We start from the raw sequence: 17,431 nt of genomic DNA, 5'->3' as shown, positions 1-17,431 counted from the left end.
AACAAATTAATTGTACCTAAGCACAAAGGTAGTTTTTTTTCACTTGATGGCTGCATATGCTTTTTAAATTTATTATTATTTTTTATTTAATTTTATTTTCCAATTACTGTCAAATTATATTCTATGAAATTATTAATTTGTATCGTTTTTCTGTGTATTATAAAAGGAATTATTATTTTGCCCACCCCCTTTCCCCCCTTTTGTGTACAATGTGAACTAAAAAAAAGTGCAAATTTTAATGCAGGTCATTTCTTGATTAATTTTTCATATTAAAAAAAAGTCTGCATAAAACTAGTTCGTATTTAATTTGATGTACGATGTCCTGAAATAAAATAAAAATATAATAGTTTCTATGGGGCTCAAAATATTAAGAAATGACGTCATCCAAAATTGGGGCCTGTTTTTTTTCTATCACCTGCCATCTTTCTGGCTAACGTGCAAACCGTTACATTGGAATCATCGACAGGCTACTCCTAAAATCAACCACAGACGTAATAAAACGTTTTGTCCTTATTGCTTGGGTTTAGCATGTTTGTGAATACTTTCAAATGGTGTAAACTTGCTATTTGTTGTGTTTTGTCGACATAAACAAAGATAACCTGGCGGAAAACTAGCAAAGCTACGAGTGATGGGGGGTGGGCGCCATCTTAGGGTGGGCGCCATCTTAAGACGGTAAAGTATATTACACTTTTTATTTTTCCCACTTTTCTTTTAATTAATCCGTTGATAAAATTCAACGGGGTGTTCATGTAAATGTGACAATTAATATAATTCGATGTAACGATTTTGTTCAACGTTATTTTTCCTTAGTGTCCAAAACTCAAATCGAATTTTAATGCGATGAGTTGATTCGCGAAGTGAATGGTTGAACGCGCCGTTCTAGTTGGGCGGGGTTTTTCACCCGTGACGTCACAGCGGCCTTCGCTCAACGGCAGTCATCCATCATCAGTCCATCTTTGCCTGCGAAGCATTCGGGTCTCTGCAAGCAGCAAGAAAGAAAAACTTATATTAAATCAAATGGAGTCCTTCGAAACTATTAACCAGCTTTGGTTGAGCTCCACCTTTGAGCTGATCGACTGGAATTTGACTTCTTCTCCAGATGCACTTGGGGAATTCCCAACTTTTCCTGCCATGCAACAGGTAGGAGACCAAAATTATTATCATCCCAGTTTAATATTGTAGTTTAGATTTAGATCTTTTCCTAATAAATATGCTTAACTTTTTACTTTTGACAATAATTTCAGATGTCCGTAAAACTTTTCAGGTAAAAATATTTTTGTTCAGGCATCATGCTCTGCCAAGCTTTAACTGAAAATGCACCAATGGTTTTCTCTGCTAGATGCTCTTACTTTTACAAAATTACCACAATTGTCAAGAAATGGGATTGTTTGGGCACAAGTGTTAAATTGCATGGGAAAAAAACATGCATGTTGCAAGTAATAGGCTCAAATAACAGCATTTAAACAACAGCTTTTACAACAATGTCAAGTAGTTAGATGGTAAAAATATTTTTGTTCAGGCATCATGCTCTGCCAAGCTTTAACTGAAAATGCACCAATGGTTTTCTCTGCTAGATGCTCTTACTTTTACAAAATTACCACAATTGTCAAGAAATGGGAGTGTTTGGGCACAAGTGTTAAATTGCATGGGAAAAAAACATGCATGTTGCAAGTAATAGGCTCAAATAACAGCATTTAAACAACAGCTTTTACAACAATGTCAAGTAGTTAGATGATATTAACTGCTTTTTTTTCTTCTTTTTTCAGCAGAACACTGATGCTGGATTCTGGATTGGTCTTAAAAATATTGTTGAAGTCAGCACGTAAGTACCATTCTCACACACACACACACACACATACACATGCTTTATAACATGGCCTAATGTCAGTTGGTTTTGTGTAGCCAAGGGCAGGTGAACCAACCACCCCCAGATTCCACCTATGGTGCTGATCCTCCACAAAAGTCCTCATCAACCTTGTAAGATGTCTCAACCGTTCACCAAAAATTTGCACTTTGGCAACACTCAGCCCAACTGACTTATTTTTGTGTTTTTATTTATTTATTAGGAAAAAGAGGACATCGGTGCGAGGCTCACCGGATTATATCAAGAAGCCCTTGAATGCCTTCATGCTTTATGCAAAGGAGAACCGGCCCATTTTGAAAATGCTTTATGAGAAAAAAGACAGCGCCAGCATTAACAAACTCTTGGGTCAGATGGTGAGTTTAACTGGCCATGCGGTGTGGTTGTTGCTGCTTGTGAACTTTTTGTGTGTGTTGACGCTCGTGTGGTTTTGTCCACAGTGGAAAACGCTTTCGCAATATGACAAACAGAAATATTTCGAGGAGGCGCAGCGCTTGAACGACGAGCACGCCATTATGTATCCCAACTGGTCGACCCGTGACAACTACGTAAGTTGAGAAACTGAGCAACAACTTGTCATAGCTGATGTTTTTCATGGAATTTTCAATATTATTTATCATATCATTTCTATAGTCAACATATTCACACTCCAGCCTGGTCTTGATTATGTTTTGTTTTTATTTTCCAGGGTAAAACAAAGAAAAAGAAGTGTTGTCATGCGGCACGTAAGTTTCTTTCTTTCTTTCTTTTAATTCTTAAAATCCATTTAGGAGCTTAATATAAAAGTCACATGATTTGAGATCATAGTTGGTACATAAGAAAAGAAGAGTATTTGTGAGAAACCTGATGGAATTATGCCAATTATTCACTGCCAACTGATTGGACGTCTAGTGCTGTCAATGGCAGATAGTGAGTTAATACCCACGCTCAATCACGGGATAACCTACATTTATTTATTCTTTTCAGCATCTTCTCACCAAGTCGATGCCGATCCAGGCTTTGTCCAGCCGGTCACTGCCTATCCATCCGCCTCTCCAACGGCAACTTTCCAAGCCGCTCCGGCAACGGTTCCCGACACCTGGCCCTTCTTCACGTCCTTTGACGTGACGACAGAGTTTCAGATGCCACTCAGCCTTGAGCTGGAACTAAATGATTTTTTTAAAGAGCATGGAGATATGCTCTTCGATGAATTCGAAGACCTTGATTTATCTGTTTTCGATTTGTAAAAAAAAATGTATATATATATATATGTATATTTGTGAATACTATTTTACTACAGTTTTTAAATGTTATTTCCCGACACCTGCCCGTTCTTCACGTCCTTTTAAAATTAACTTTTAAAAGAGCAAGGAGATATGCTCTTCGATGAATTCGAAGACCTTGATTTATCTGTTTTTGATTTGAAAAAAAAAAGTATATATTTGTGAATACTATTTTACTACCGTTTTAAATGTTGTTTCCCGACACCTGCCTGTTCTCCACGTCCTTTGACGTGATGGCAGAGTTTCCGATGCCACTAAAATTAACTTTTAAAAGAGCAAGGAGATATGCTCTTCGATGAATTTGAAGACCTTGATTCATCTGTTTTCGATTTGTAAAAAAAAATGTGAATACTATTTTACTACTGTTTTAAATGTTGTTTTTATGTTTTTATATTAAATAAGTGTTATTGTGTGATCTTAATTCAGAAATGTTTATTTTGTGGGAAATGCTTTTTTTTAGGTGACAAAAATATTTTTTTAACGAAAAATTGTATTGCCAAAGTTAACACTGGAAGAAAAGGCCTTATAAATATTGATACATTCAGTTTAGGGCCTGCCAGTCACTATTTCAGGTTGTATTGCTTGCAGTAAATATTTTAACCAGCAGAGGGCAGGTGCAGCGTTTTATCGTCATTGTAGGCCAGATCGAAGTGAGGAAGTGACGTTCAGTTTCCAACCTGTGACCGTGCGTGCACGATGCAAAATTATCGCTAATAGTATCTTAACAGAAAGGTAAAATTACAGTAATAAAACTAAATTATTAGTTTTTATACAAAAAGAAAAGTCCCCCCCCCGAAAAGAGTTACCATCAGTTCTGCCGAGAACTACGCATTGAATTGAATTGTTTGGTGAGTTCCTCATTTACCCACTTGTGCTATTCTCATAATGCCAAATTAAAACTATTTTGCTCAAATATGCAAGTTAATTAACTCCATATTTAATCAACCAGTTGGAGGCTTAATGAACATTCAAACAGGAGGCTTAATGAACATTCAAACAGAATAGGTTAACATTATTTGCTGCAACATTTGAGGTTCTCGAATTAATCTGTTTATATGCATATACAGTGGTACCTCGAGATACTAGCGTAATCCATTCCGGAACTGAGCTCGTATGACGAGATTCTCGTAACTCGAGCGGACGTTTTCCATTGAAATGAATGGAAAACAAATGAATTCGTTCCAGCCCTCTGAAAAAACACCCAAAACAGGATATTGGATTGGAAAAAATGTTTTATTTCTTCTAATTCGCCATCTATTAACAAAGTAACACATAACCAGTGGTTTAATAGTAATAAAATGTGTTTAATCTAACTAAAATTGGGCAGATTTCGCCGACGGGAGACAGAGACGTTTGTGGGCGTGGGGGGGGGGGGTCGTTTTTTTCCACGACAACGCACTCGTAAACGGAACAAATAAATTTAAATTAACTTGGATTAATATATACAGACACTCAAACATATGTTTAATGTAACTTTACACAAAACTGAATTCTAATTTTGTTGTAATCTTTTGTTACCTTCGTTTTCCGGGTTGGTGGTTTGCCACGCCGCCACCCTCACGTTCGCTATCGATGGACTGTTTGCTGTTGTATTGCCTTCAAAATATTCCCAAAATGATGCACACAAATGTCCTCACAATAGGACAACGCACGACCACTTGCCAACGAGAAATAGTCTTTAAAGAACGATCGCGGGAGCTTCTTTCCTTAGAAAGAATAACAGGAAATACAGTAGTTGAGCTTACCCACGTATTGATTGTGGGTAATGAAGTTTTATTCTGAGAAAGGTTGCCATTGCCTATGGGTGTTGTGTGCACGAGTATACTTCATTACCCAGAAAGCCCTCTTTTTGCCCGCGCATGCGCGTTGTGCGTTTCCTGGTCTTAGGAGAAACTCGTCTGAATTAATCGTTCCGTGCTCGTAAATATTGTTATACACGAAAGATATGCAAAAAAGACCTGGCTTGGTCGCATCACGAAATTTTGATCGCATGACGGGCGAATTATTCGATCGAAATTTCCGCCGTAAGACGAGAATTTTGTATGACGAGCGGTCGTATGACGAGGCACCACTGTACATGTTTAAATATGTATACATATGTATATATTATATATATAATAAATATAAATCAACTTTAACTGATGGTCATTGGAATTGACATACATACGTGTCATTGGAATTGACAGACGTGTTTAAAATGTTACAAAATTATCCATCTCACTTCTTGGGATGTTCCACAGCTAATCACGTGATCGAAAATTTGGCCTGATCAAGTCATTTAAAAAAATCATTTAAATAAAGAATTGATGTCATGTTTTGTTGGGTTTATAAGCAAGATTTATCAAACGCTTTTTATTTTTACTAGGATGAGCGGTATGAAAAATGAACGAGTTTCTTATTCCATTTATTTATTTATTTTCTCAAGTGATATTGATATTATAGGGATCGCCGAAAGGGTGCAAAGTTTCTTGATACTCACTTGAGACCCCCAAAACGTCCTTATACAGGAAGGAAATTGTGGTGCAAATTTTTAGAGATGAACCAAAAGAGACCACTTGTATTCCGACCTTCTTTCAGCATCCGTGCAAAGCAAAACCAAACGTGAAGACCATCCGACCCCAAAATACTGTGAAAGTGCATTTACAAACTTTTGTCATCTACATGATCATCTTTGGACTTTTTGCGTTAATTCTATGCTAGGGTAGGGCTAACAGGAAATGGAAGTTGGATTGGTTATTTAATTAATGAAAATGTGATTGACACTTGGCACGGTCATGCCTTACTGAATCTTAGTACAGTGGTACCTCGAGATACGAGCTTAATCCGTTCCGGAACTGAGCTCGTATGACGAGGTTCTCGTAACTCGAACGAACGTTTCCCATTGAAATGAATGGGAAACAAATTAATTCGTTCCAACTATCTGAAGAAAACACCAAAAACAGGATATTGGATTGGAAAACATGTTTTATTTCTTATAATTCACCATCTATTAACAAAGTAATAAATAACGAGTGGTTTGATAGTAATAATGTGTTTAATAGGAGTAAAATTAGACACATTTCGCGGAGGGGAGAGAACAACACACACGGAGGCGGAGGGGGGGGGGACTGTTCGGGGTGACTTTCTCCACGGCAACATTGCACTCTTAAACGAACAAACAAATTTAAATTAACTTGGATAACTAAAAAAAACAGACACTCAACCTTTAATGTAACTTCAAACAAAACTAACTTCTAAATTAGTTGTAATCTTTTTTACCTTACTTAGTTCTACGGGTTGACACCACCTGGCCACTCCGCCGAAGTCTTCAAAACGAACGCATCAAGAGTTGTTTGTTTTTGTCTACCCTTCAAAATATTTCGATAATGTCGCATACAAATGTCATCATAATACGATGATGTGCGACCACTTGCCAGTTTGTCAGGGTGAATCGTTTCTATAAAATCCGAAACCTCTTGCTACTTCGCGAGCATGTCTTTGATATCTTTTGTAGCCGCCTCTTCCACCGCCTCCTCGCTACTAAGTTCTGGCAACAAATGTTCACGCTCCTGTAGGTCGATTAAATCCTGTGTCATGAGTTCTTCGTGGTGCTCGGCGATTAGGTCATTCACATCTGCCTCATCAAGTGCTCTTTCCAAAATTCACGAAGGGTTAGCTCTGTGTCATCTGTCACATCGAAGCATTTCTTGAATAAATTGTACACCAGTAGTGGCTTAATTTTACAGTCACCGCTGGCATTAGCACACAACGCTAGCGTTAAGCGGTCTTTCATAGGTTTGTGTCCCGGTAATGCCTTCTCTTCTGCCACGATGAATGTTCGCCTGGGCATTTTTTTCCAAAAAAGACCAGTTTCATCGCAGTTGAAAACTTGCTGGGGGTGTAATTTTCCTGGGCGATAATCAAGGCAAATGTCTTGATAAATTCCACCGCAGCTTTCGAATTGCATCTCGCCGCTTCTGCGTGTCGGATTGCAGAGTGTATTCCAGATCGTTTTTTAAATTTTTCGAACCAGCCATGACTCGCTTTAAATGTTTGTGAAGTTGTTGAAGGCTCTCCTTTCGTTGATATCAAATCTATGTAAATTCGGCTGGCTTTTTCACAAATGGTAGACTCGGCCAGGCTATCTCCTGCTAATTGTTTATCTTTTATTCACAATAAAAGAAGGTTCTCCATCTCGTCGTGAATGTCACTGCGCCGGTGGGAAATGATAGATAGTCCTTTGGTCGGCCTCTTCTCCTTAATTGCGTCCCTCTGCTTAAGGATGGAGGATATGGTTGACGTATTCCTCTCGTATTGCCGAGCGAGCTCGGTAACACGTACCCCACGCTCATGTTTTTCAATTATTTCGCGTTTCATGTCCATTGTCAACGGTCGCCTTTTCTTAGCAAAACTTTGCCGATCCATTGTAATACGTATTGTTTACCTGGTATGTAAATGTAGACCAAGTGGGGGGAAAACGGGTGTGGAAATGCAAAGTCCGCCCACCAGTGCTCGTAGACATATTTTTTACACGAAAGAGATGCAAAAACAAAAAAATGCCATGGCGACCTGGCTTGGTCGCATCATGAAATTTTGACCGCATCACGGGCGAATTATTCGATCGAAATTTCCCCCGTAAGACGAGCATTCCGTATGACGAACGGTCGTATGACGAGGTACCACTGTACTACTAATAGGGCAACATTTTTAAAGCCTTATTACTTGCACCCCTTTTTCATTTATTCAAATTGGTTATAGTTGTAAACAGGCTTCACTTTTACCCAATCCAGCAATTTATTCATTTTTACATTGATTTTACAGTACCTTTAATGTGTCTCACAATTTGATGTAATTTTGTAGTATAAAAAAACATTTGTGGATCACTTGAGGATTCTACAAATTCTTAGGCCCCTATTGTTAATTTTAAGCAAATTCAAGGAAGTTTTTTTGTCGAAAAAAGGTCACCATTAGAGAATCACGAAAAGAGTTTACATTTGATTTTGGGCTCTTTATTTATGTAGTAATGAAAATTGTGGCGACATGGTGAGAAGTGGTTAACACAAAGCTGTCTCCAGGCCGACCAGGTAGAATAAATAGAATGCTACACACGACATTAGTGTTAACGGTTTCCTTGACGACCGCGATGGCGTTCCCTGGCGTTGTGTCCGTCAGATCTTGTACAGCCCGAAAAAGTTGGCGTGGCTGGAGTGACTGAGATATTCCGGGTGCGACACGTTGACCAGCACACTTTGGTTCTGCCGCAGGTTCAGGGCCGACGCCAGGTAGCTGTCAGTGGTCCAGGCGTGCGGGGGCCCCCGCTCGTGGCGCTGAGAGCAGAAGCCCACCCGGTGGGCCTCCAGCAGGGCGCTGTCGTCACCCGACGGCGAGCGGAGGAACACGGTGTGGACGAAGGAGGACGTGGGCGAGCAGTGCTTGAAGATGAACTCCACCCGTGAGTAGACGTGGTAGAGTCCGCTCTGGTTGACGCGGAGGGCACCGTCCGACACCCGGTAGGCCACGCCTCCGCCGGTGAAGGCGCCGCTGATGCGCGAATCCCAGCGAAGCGTTTTGGGGAAGTGGCTCTTTTCAATTCGACCTGCGACACAAAAGAAACTTTTTGGATGGTAGAATGAAAGCAAATTTACCAGATAAAATGGGAAGCAATATTTTTTTCATGAAATTGGATCTTTTTTCTATAATTGTAAGTGAACATTTGTTTAATGAATCAAGGAAAGCTATTGCACAATGGAAAAAAGCTATCTACTATTACTAGCTACTACTGACAAACAGTTTTTGTTCTAAAGTAGAATTTACTTCATCAAAATTCTTCTAAGGCATTCATTAAGAAGCAGTGTGTGTCGCGCAGAGACCCTTCGTGGTTCACTGACGCTTGGCTTGCTCGTATCAAAACCGACGTGGATGACAACTGGAGGCTGAAGGTAAACTGTTTCTCCTATTCTTGCTACGCTAAGATGTCCAATCTACCTTTTTATAACCAAATATTAAAAAACACACCTATTAACCTACCAATGAGCAAAAATATAGAAACAAAATGTGTTATTTGTCAGCGTCAATGGCACTGAATGGATAAATATAGTATCTGATTTTGTGTGTGTCACAGCTGAACAACCTAAAGAAGATACTCCAAATGGTGTTGGAGTATTACAGCGAGGTAAGCGCCTCCTCATTTCGTTCGGATTCATGTGGCCAATGAGGCGCGTTGTGTTGTTAGCAAAAGGCACAAGAAAGAAAACAGTGTGCATTGTGGCTAAAAAAGCTCAGATCAAGTCTGGTATGCGCTTATGTGATCATATCACCGAGGCCAAAAAAGTAAACATTTTGTGGTAGTCGTAACTTGATGCACTTTGGACTAGGTCTTGGTCCAGGGACTTTCTGACTTCCCTCTGCCTGACGTGGCCTTGGCCGCCGAGGACTCGAACCCGGCGGAGCTGGGCAGGCTACTGCAGCTCGTATTGGACTGCGCTGTCAGATGTGAGCGTAAGCAAGGTATAGGGCTAAGCCAATTGATGTAATATGGTATTTTTGTCAAAGGCTAAATATTTAAGTGCATTTTTTTTTCCAACATTCGCTACTTCATTCCACGGCCACGAAAGTAAAAGGAACAAAAAACAACTGAATGTGAATCCCTTTTAACAGAGTACATCCAAATCATCATGACGTTGGAGGAATCGGTGCAGCATGTCGTCATGGCGGCCATTCAGGAGGTTCGTGCTACATCTAATAAACTCTTATGTTTTGTTGTAAAAAAAAATAGTTTTAAATACAATTGCGACTAAAACTTTGCACTGATAAAATTGGAATATAAAATATTCCACACATAAATCCCTAAACTCGGAATTTACCGTAGTTGTTTTGGTCAACAATGTCTGGAAATGATTAATCGAAAAATAATTTTTGTTTTTGTCCTCTAATTGTCGATTAATCAAGGCGCTCCTAATATATTGTTCATTGAAGAAAATGGCGTTCTCGTATATGGGTGAAATGTTTAACTTTTTTTTTTAAACAGCTCTTACACAGAGAGACCGTGGCCCCCTTAGGAGGAGAGCTATCTGGAAACCTCGAACAGCAGGTCAGTACGATTAACTCCTTCGCTGCCAGAGCCTTTGAAGTTCAAATGTCACGGAAGTCTTTCAATTTCAACGCCAATGAGTTAAAGCACAAATGAGCATGCACTCATTCATACTCCGTTTGTCCCTGCCGCATGTGTTCAGCTCCGAAAAGCTCTGGAAGAAGTCACGTCGGAGAAAGAAGCGCTCGCGCAACGCTGCCAGGAGCTTGACCAGCAGGTGACTCCACTTCTTTTAAAGGACCCTCCCGCACACAAACACAGCGAGAGCACATGCACACTCGTCCGCGGGCCAGTGTAAACAAAATATTGCCTTTGTCTGGAGCTGCTGTGGCAGAAGGATTGTGAGCTTATATAGTCTGCCCAGCCACTTTGCGGTCATTCCGCTCAGCAGCGGGCACTGACTGACCAATCACTCTCGACAGATTCGGTTGTCGTTCCCTTTGCCGTCCCGCCGGACCGTCAGGTAAGCCCCACATGAGCGAAACTAATCCCCCGTGCTGTTTGGATGTTGACGCTAACTCGGCTTACGCGGGCTCCATTAAGGTTGCTACATGGACACGCTGTGTGATTTGAGTAATTTTAATTCAGTGGTTTTTCTGTACTACCCAGGCAAATGTGGGCTGACTAACTGCCAACTGAGTGTTTGTGCATGGATTAACTTGCACTCTGTTCACCACCGCCAGTCTTTTAAGAGTCTCGTTCTCCAAGGTTACTACCTGTGTTTTTCTTCTTGGAACTTCTTGATCAGGTGGCTGTTCTCCAAGAGGAACATAACAGCCTGCTCGCCGAGAACGACGTCCTCACCGACCGAGCCAATCAGTTGGAGACGTTTGACGACCCCAACACGCCGTCGGGCAGGAAGCACAGCCAGCTACAGCAACAGCTAGAAGTGCTCCAGGAGGAGAACTTCAGGTAGGTGACCGCTTACCAACTTGTGCCACTAGGCGGAGCCCAAAGCCAAGCATGAAGACCTTGGGGATCACTGAAGAAATGGGACATTTTACAAAACATGCAGTATCTGAACTCATTTACATTAAAACTCAGTTAAGAACAATAATTGTTATTCGTTTTTTAAGTCGTTTTAAAATACCAAATAAGTCTGGCGTATCACCTAATTGCATACAATTTTTCTCTTGTCCCGCTGTCCCCATAAACAAATGTACTCAAAAGTAAAACTATAAAAATGAGTTGAAATTAGATTTTTGTTTGTTTTTTTTTTCTTTTTTTTTCTTTTCTCGTGACTGTTTTTTGTAACTGTGGGAACATTTGTTTTAATACACATACTACGTAGTGGAAAATCTGATAAATAAACGCTTTGATTTCTTTGAGCAAAAATGTGCTCCAATTGTGAACTGACCCTGAAGGTAATTTTGTCAGGCTGGAGGCCGCAAAGGACGACTACAGGATCCACTGCGAAGAGCTGGAGAAGCAGCTGGTGGAAGTCCAGCACCGCAACGACGAGTTGACCGGCCTGGCCGAGGAGTCCAGGTCACTCAAAGATGAGCTGGACGTACTGAGGTCTGTTAGCTTTTGCCCAAAAATGAGCAATATTATTTGGCTCACGGTTTCCCGCGCAAGTGAAAACATCTCATTTTGCCTTCTAGGAACTGTTCAGACCGAATGGTGATGCTGGAGGCTTCGGTGGAAACGTACAAGCGTAAACTGGACAACCTGGGGGACCTGAAGAGGCAGATGAAGCTCCTGGAGGAGAACAACACCATCTACATGCAGAACACCGTCAGCCTGGAAGAGGAACTGCGCAAGGCCAACGCCGCCCGGGCACAGCTGGAAACGTATAAGCGCCAGGTAGTCAGCTGTAGTTACATTTTTTTTTTTAAGTTTTGAGAATTATTTCTTTGTCCTTGCGAGCGGACAATCACGACTTTGAAATGAAAAGGCTGGAAGAGAAATACGAACTGGTGACGAAGGAGAAAGAGGTGGGTCTCTCTAGGAACTGGGGAGGGTGTTGGGAAATGAGAGCAGCATGAGTAACTTTTCCATCCACCTGCAGCGCATCATTGTGGAGAGAGAGTCTCTGAAGGAACTCAATGAGGAGCTTCGGTGTACCCAAGCGCAACAGCACCAACTCTCCCAAGCCGGTAGGGTGCATTCAGAAAACTTTTGGGTCATTCCAGAATTGGTTGTCTTGGTCAACAACAAAATTTGGAAACATGAGCCTTTGCGTTCATGACTTTTCTCTTGCTTATCCATGGTATTAATCAGCTATTTATACCAATTTCGTCATACGCAATTGCTGGGTATGATGACAATTGGGCTTTTTTGTCGAGTCAATGATGATGACAAAGCCTATGTCCGATTATTATTATTATTATTATGAGATAGATTAGCTCATTTTACAGACCTATAGTGAAATTTTCATGATGGGATTTATTTATAGTTTTTATTTATAGTATAATTATAGTAAGAGGGTTGCGGAGCTATACTAATATGCAATTTTTTCAAAGGAGTAGAAACAAACTGTTCTTGTCTTGAGGACAAAGGGGAGAAAATTTAAATTTTTAGGCCATGCTTCAGTCCTATTCGGTATTTTCAAACATATTTTCAAGTGTCCTTTCGTCTTAGTTTTTTAAGATTTGGTCTCCAAACGAGTAAATGCTAGTTTAAGATTTCGTATGTGGGTTATTTCAATTTGGAAAGTGGAACGTAAAATGTCCAATTCTGAAATGTCCCTATAACGTTTTCCCGCGGTTGATCTTCAATTCTAAACCTCATCAGCGGTTTTCTCTGGTCTGCAGCAGGGATGCTGCATTCCACAAGCCCCAGTCACGATAACCTAGCAGCAGAACTGATCCCCGTCGAACACAGGTGCAACAGTCCCATCAACACGTACGACGGCTGGCCGGTTAACCCAACGCTGACTTTTGTCATTGTCGCGTAGGGAGAAGTTCATCAGGCTTCAGCACGAGAACAGGATGCTTAGAGTGCAGCAGGAAGAGTTTGAGAGAGAGAAGATCGCATCTCTGCAGTCTCAGCTGGAGAACGCTCACAAGAGCCGCAGTCGATTGGACACGGAGAACAGGTTACCCCTCCTTGCAGCCTGATTATTTGTTCAGTGTCCTTACTCTGCCTTATTCCTACTTTCCCAAAGTGCAGATTGAGTCGCCAACGAGTCGGGGAGCTGCAGCAGCAGGTTGAAGACCTCCAAAAGGCGCTGCAAAGTCAGGCGGTCAAGCCTGATGACGTGAGTGCGCTGGCAGATGTCTATTGTGTTTGCATACCTACATTGATTATTAACTGTCCTTCCTGTCCCTGACACATAGTCAAACCTGAAGCGGAAACTGGACGCGCACATGTAAGTATCAAACTGGACTATGATTCTGGATGGAACTTGAAAGCATACATATTTCTATAGTTTATATTTTCACAGTTCAAATAGTGTATAAGAAAAACTAGTGGAAAACTGGTAACTATGTTGCTACCTGAGAGTACCTACTTTTGCCACGTGACCATTTTTGCGGGACAAGGTTTTGAAGCCCCAGGAATACTATCTGGATGATTCTTTACAGTAAGAGGCCTTTTGCCTGTTTCATCAGGGTCCAGCTGAATGAGGCCCAGGATGAAATCATGAAGAAGAAAGAGCTCCTGGAGGACCTGCAGCCCGACAACACTCAAAACTGTGAGTGTCTCGTCCCCACAGGATGACGGAATTCCCCACCCGAATCAGTCCAATTATGGGTTTTTTTCAGCATTAAAAGTGGACGAGCTCATGGTTGCGCTGAAAAAGAAGGATGATGACATGAGGGCCATGGAGGAGAGGTACAAATTGTACCTAGAGAAAGCTCGAAATGTGAGTAACAGGAGTTGAATGAAGTTCTATTTTTTCCCCACTTAAGAAGTTGAAGGTTTGAGCCTCTTTGCCTGCAGGTGATCCGAGCTCTAGACCCTAAATTGAACCCAGCGACCGCTGAGATTCAGGCTCTGAGGAACCAGGTGACAGACAGAGACAAACAGATTCTCAACCTAGAGGTAATTGTACTATCTTCTACTGTCACATTGGGAGAAAATTAAGGCCAATATGGCTCCACAGCGTCAGTGTGAGCAGGCCCGACTGCGCGAGTACGAAGAGAAACTGATAGTCTCCGCTTGGTACAACAAGGTAAGGTCCAAGATGCGCTTTTGAAGCCGCCATCCACGCTCAAGTTACTCAAGAACATGCTGTCGCCCTTCAGAGTTTGAACTTTCAGAAGCTGGCCATCGAGTCGCGTCTGGGTGGCCGCGCTGGTGCCGCTCTGTCAAATTCTGGCCAGTCCTTCTTGTCGCAACAACGACAAGTGTCGAACGCCCCTCGCCCCGTGCTTTCCATCAGCGTGCCCAACACGACCTCCAAGTAGAGTTGTGTGGAGCCCACATGTTTAACTCAGTCAGCGTTTTCTGGCCTTTATTGTAAAAAAAGCATATATATTACTCACAAAGTTAGCTATTTTGGTCTTTTTGTAGAAGAACATTCTTTTTTATACTCAATTTTACCGATTGATTTCTAGCAATAGTTTTTATTTTGACCGTATTGGGTCATTTCTCTCTACTGCTTTGGCAAAATGGAGTGAAATCCCTGAGGAAAAAAAGGACCAATCCAGTCTCAAGTGACCTTAACATGTCAGCGCCGTGCCAAAGGCTAAAGGAAGATGGGGATCCAGGCCGCTCAGCTGACTAGAGTTTCTCTCGACACCAGATCATCAGGAACAGGACGGAACAGAAGCCTGACAACCTTTAACTACTTACAAGATAGAGGACGGTGATGGCCAAGCTTGCATTACGTTTGTGAATGTCATGTGAAATTTGGTAGATTTTGTACCGGCCACCGACTCATCACTGACGGACAATCAGGGGGCACAAAATGGTGACTGTCTCATGTTATTAACCATGGAGTTGCACTTAAACACCAGCTTTTTTTCCAAAATCCAAATGTCTTAGAATTATAGCCTGGGTCCTACAATGGCATAGTTTTTAATTGGGGGCGTTGATGTTCGGGGCTTTGCTAAGTGCTTTATCAACATTAGGCAGGCTTATTCTGTCACGATGTGTTAATATGCAGATTTGCTTAATTTTGATTAGACATTTGACAATTTTCTTGTATTATATGGTAAAATAAAGCTGTCCAAATATATCTGTATTTAATGGTTGTATTAAAAGAAATGTTTTGAAGCAAAATTATGATGGAATTAAATTTAGTTTTTATGAATTTTCTGGTGTCATGCTGATTAAGTTACATATCTATATTCTGGGTGTGTACATTTCTAATAACTGACCACATGCAGCGGAGAATCGGGTAAGTGTGCCTAGGTCATAAGTCTTTTATAAAGATTCATTTTTTGGCATAAAATAGTGTTATTGGTTTAACTCCTGACTCCGTAAATAAACAAATTAATTGTACCTAAGCACAAAGGTAGTTTTTTTTCACTTGATGGCTGCATATGCTTTTTAAATTTATTATTATTTTTTATTTAATTTTATTTTCCAATTACTCTGTCAAATTATATTCTATGAAATTATTATTTTGTATCGTTTTTCTGTGTATTATAAAAGGAATTATTATTTTGCCCACCCCCTTTCCCCCCTTTTGTGTACAATGTGAACTAAAAAAAAGTGCAAATTTTAATGCAGGTCATTTCTTGATTAATTTTTCATATTAAAAAAAAGTCTGCATAAAACTAGTTCGTATTTAATTTGATGTACGATGTCCTGAAATAAAATAAAAATATAAGCATAACTTTACTTCACAACATCCTTGGAAGATTATTTTATACAAAATGGTCAATATACATCTCCCCTCATATGAGACACAATTTCAGGGTAAATGGACCAACCAAAACCACCCAAGACAAGTTCCAAGACAACCACTATTTTTGACGCAATTTAACCCAATTTGGGCACTTATTCTTGCCTAACATCCACCCAGAACCTCCCTGGAAGATTATTTTATAGAAAATGGTCAATATACATCTCCCCTCATATGAGACACAATTTCAGGGTAAATGGACTAACCAGAACCACTCAGGACCAGTTCCAACACAAGCACTCGTTGTCATAAAAGTGCCCATATTAGGCACATTGATTGTGGCATAACTTTACTTCACAACCACCCTGGAAGATTATTTTATACAGAATGGTCAATATACATCTCCCCTCATATGAGACAAAATTTCAGGGTAAATGGACCAACCAGAACTACCCAAGACAAGTTCCAAGACAACCACTATTTTTGACGCAATTTACCCCAATTTGGGCACTTATTCTTGCCTAACATCCACCCAGAACCTCCCTGGAAGATTATTTTATAGAAAATGGTCAATATACATCTCCCCTCATATGAGACACAATTTCAGGGTAAATGGACCAACCAGAACCACTCAGGACCAGTTCCAACACAAGCACTCGTTGTCATAAAAGTGCCCATATTAGGCACATTGATTGTGGCATAACTTTACTTCACAGCATCCCTGGAAGATTATTTTATACAAAATGGTCAATATACATCTACCCTCATATGAGACAAAATTTCAGGGTAAATGGACCAACCAGAACAACCCAAGACCAGTTCCAAGACAACCACTATTTTTGACGCAATTTACCCCAATTTGGGAACTTATTCTTGCCTAACATCCACCCAGAACCTCCCTGGAAGATTATTTTATAGAAAATGGTCAATATACATCTCCCCTCATATGAGACACAAATTCAGGGTAAATGGACCAACCAGAACCACTCAGGACCAGTTCCAACACAAGCACTCGTTGTCATAAAAGTGCCCATATTAGGCACATTGATTGTGGCATAACTTTACTTCACAACCACCCTGGAAGATTATTTTATACATTATGGTCAATATACATCTCCCCTCATATGAGACACAATTTCAGGGTAAATGGACTAACCAGAACCACCCAGGACCAGTTACAATGCAACCACTATTTTTACGCAATTTACCCCAATTTGGGCAATATTTCTGGCCTAACATCCCCCCAGAACCTCCCTGGAAGACCAATTTTACACAAAATTGTGAATTATACATCTACCCACAAATGAGACACAATTCCCGGGTAAATGGACCAACCAGAACCGCTCAGGACCAGTTCCAATACAAGCACTCGTTGTCATAAAAGTGCCCATTTTAGGTACATTGATTGTGGCATAACTTTACTTCACGACCACCCTGGAAGATTATTTTATACAAAATGGTCAATAAAAGTCTACCCTCATATGAGACAAAATTTAAGGGTA

The 17,431-nt window shown here is 40.7% G+C and overlaps 1 protein-coding gene and 1 pseudogene across 2 annotated transcripts; both read left to right on the top strand.

The window, feature by feature from the left end:
* The first annotated feature begins 1,065 nt into the window (after positions 1–1,065).
* LOC144070326 (transcription factor 7-like 1-A) lies at positions 1,066–3,527 on the top strand. The gene is made up of 7 exons (XM_077594887.1): positions 1,066–1,140; positions 1,770–1,822; positions 1,903–1,977; positions 2,067–2,217; positions 2,302–2,409; positions 2,550–2,586; positions 2,828–3,527. Exons 1-7 carry the CDS (start codon positions 1,132–1,134, stop codon positions 3,085–3,087), a joined length of 693 nt encoding a protein of 230 aa, XP_077451013.1. The 5' UTR covers positions 1,066–1,131; the 3' UTR covers positions 3,088–3,527.
* A 271-nt stretch (positions 3,528–3,798) lies between these two features.
* Positions 3,799–15,392, top strand: LOC144070331 (protein Hook homolog 1-like; annotated as a pseudogene). The gene is made up of 21 exons (XR_013299213.1): positions 3,799–3,971; positions 8,367–8,803; positions 8,937–9,041; positions 9,224–9,274; positions 9,477–9,609; positions 9,760–9,827; positions 10,130–10,192; positions 10,335–10,409; positions 10,941–11,104; positions 11,570–11,710; positions 11,797–12,129; positions 12,204–12,291; positions 12,949–13,018; positions 13,092–13,232; positions 13,307–13,394; positions 13,474–13,505; positions 13,747–13,829; positions 13,900–14,000; positions 14,078–14,179; positions 14,241–14,309; positions 14,383–15,392. The product of XR_013299213.1 is annotated as a protein Hook homolog 1-like (transcript).
* Positions 15,393–17,431: the final 2,039 nt, after the last annotated feature.

This window comes from Stigmatopora argus, unplaced genomic scaffold (assembly GCF_051989625.1).
Source record: "Stigmatopora argus isolate UIUO_Sarg unplaced genomic scaffold, RoL_Sarg_1.0 HiC_scaffold_28, whole genome shotgun sequence".
Taxonomy (NCBI): domain Eukaryota; kingdom Metazoa; phylum Chordata; class Actinopteri; order Syngnathiformes; family Syngnathidae; genus Stigmatopora; species Stigmatopora argus.
This window is presented reverse-complemented; position numbering and strand designations above follow the sequence as displayed.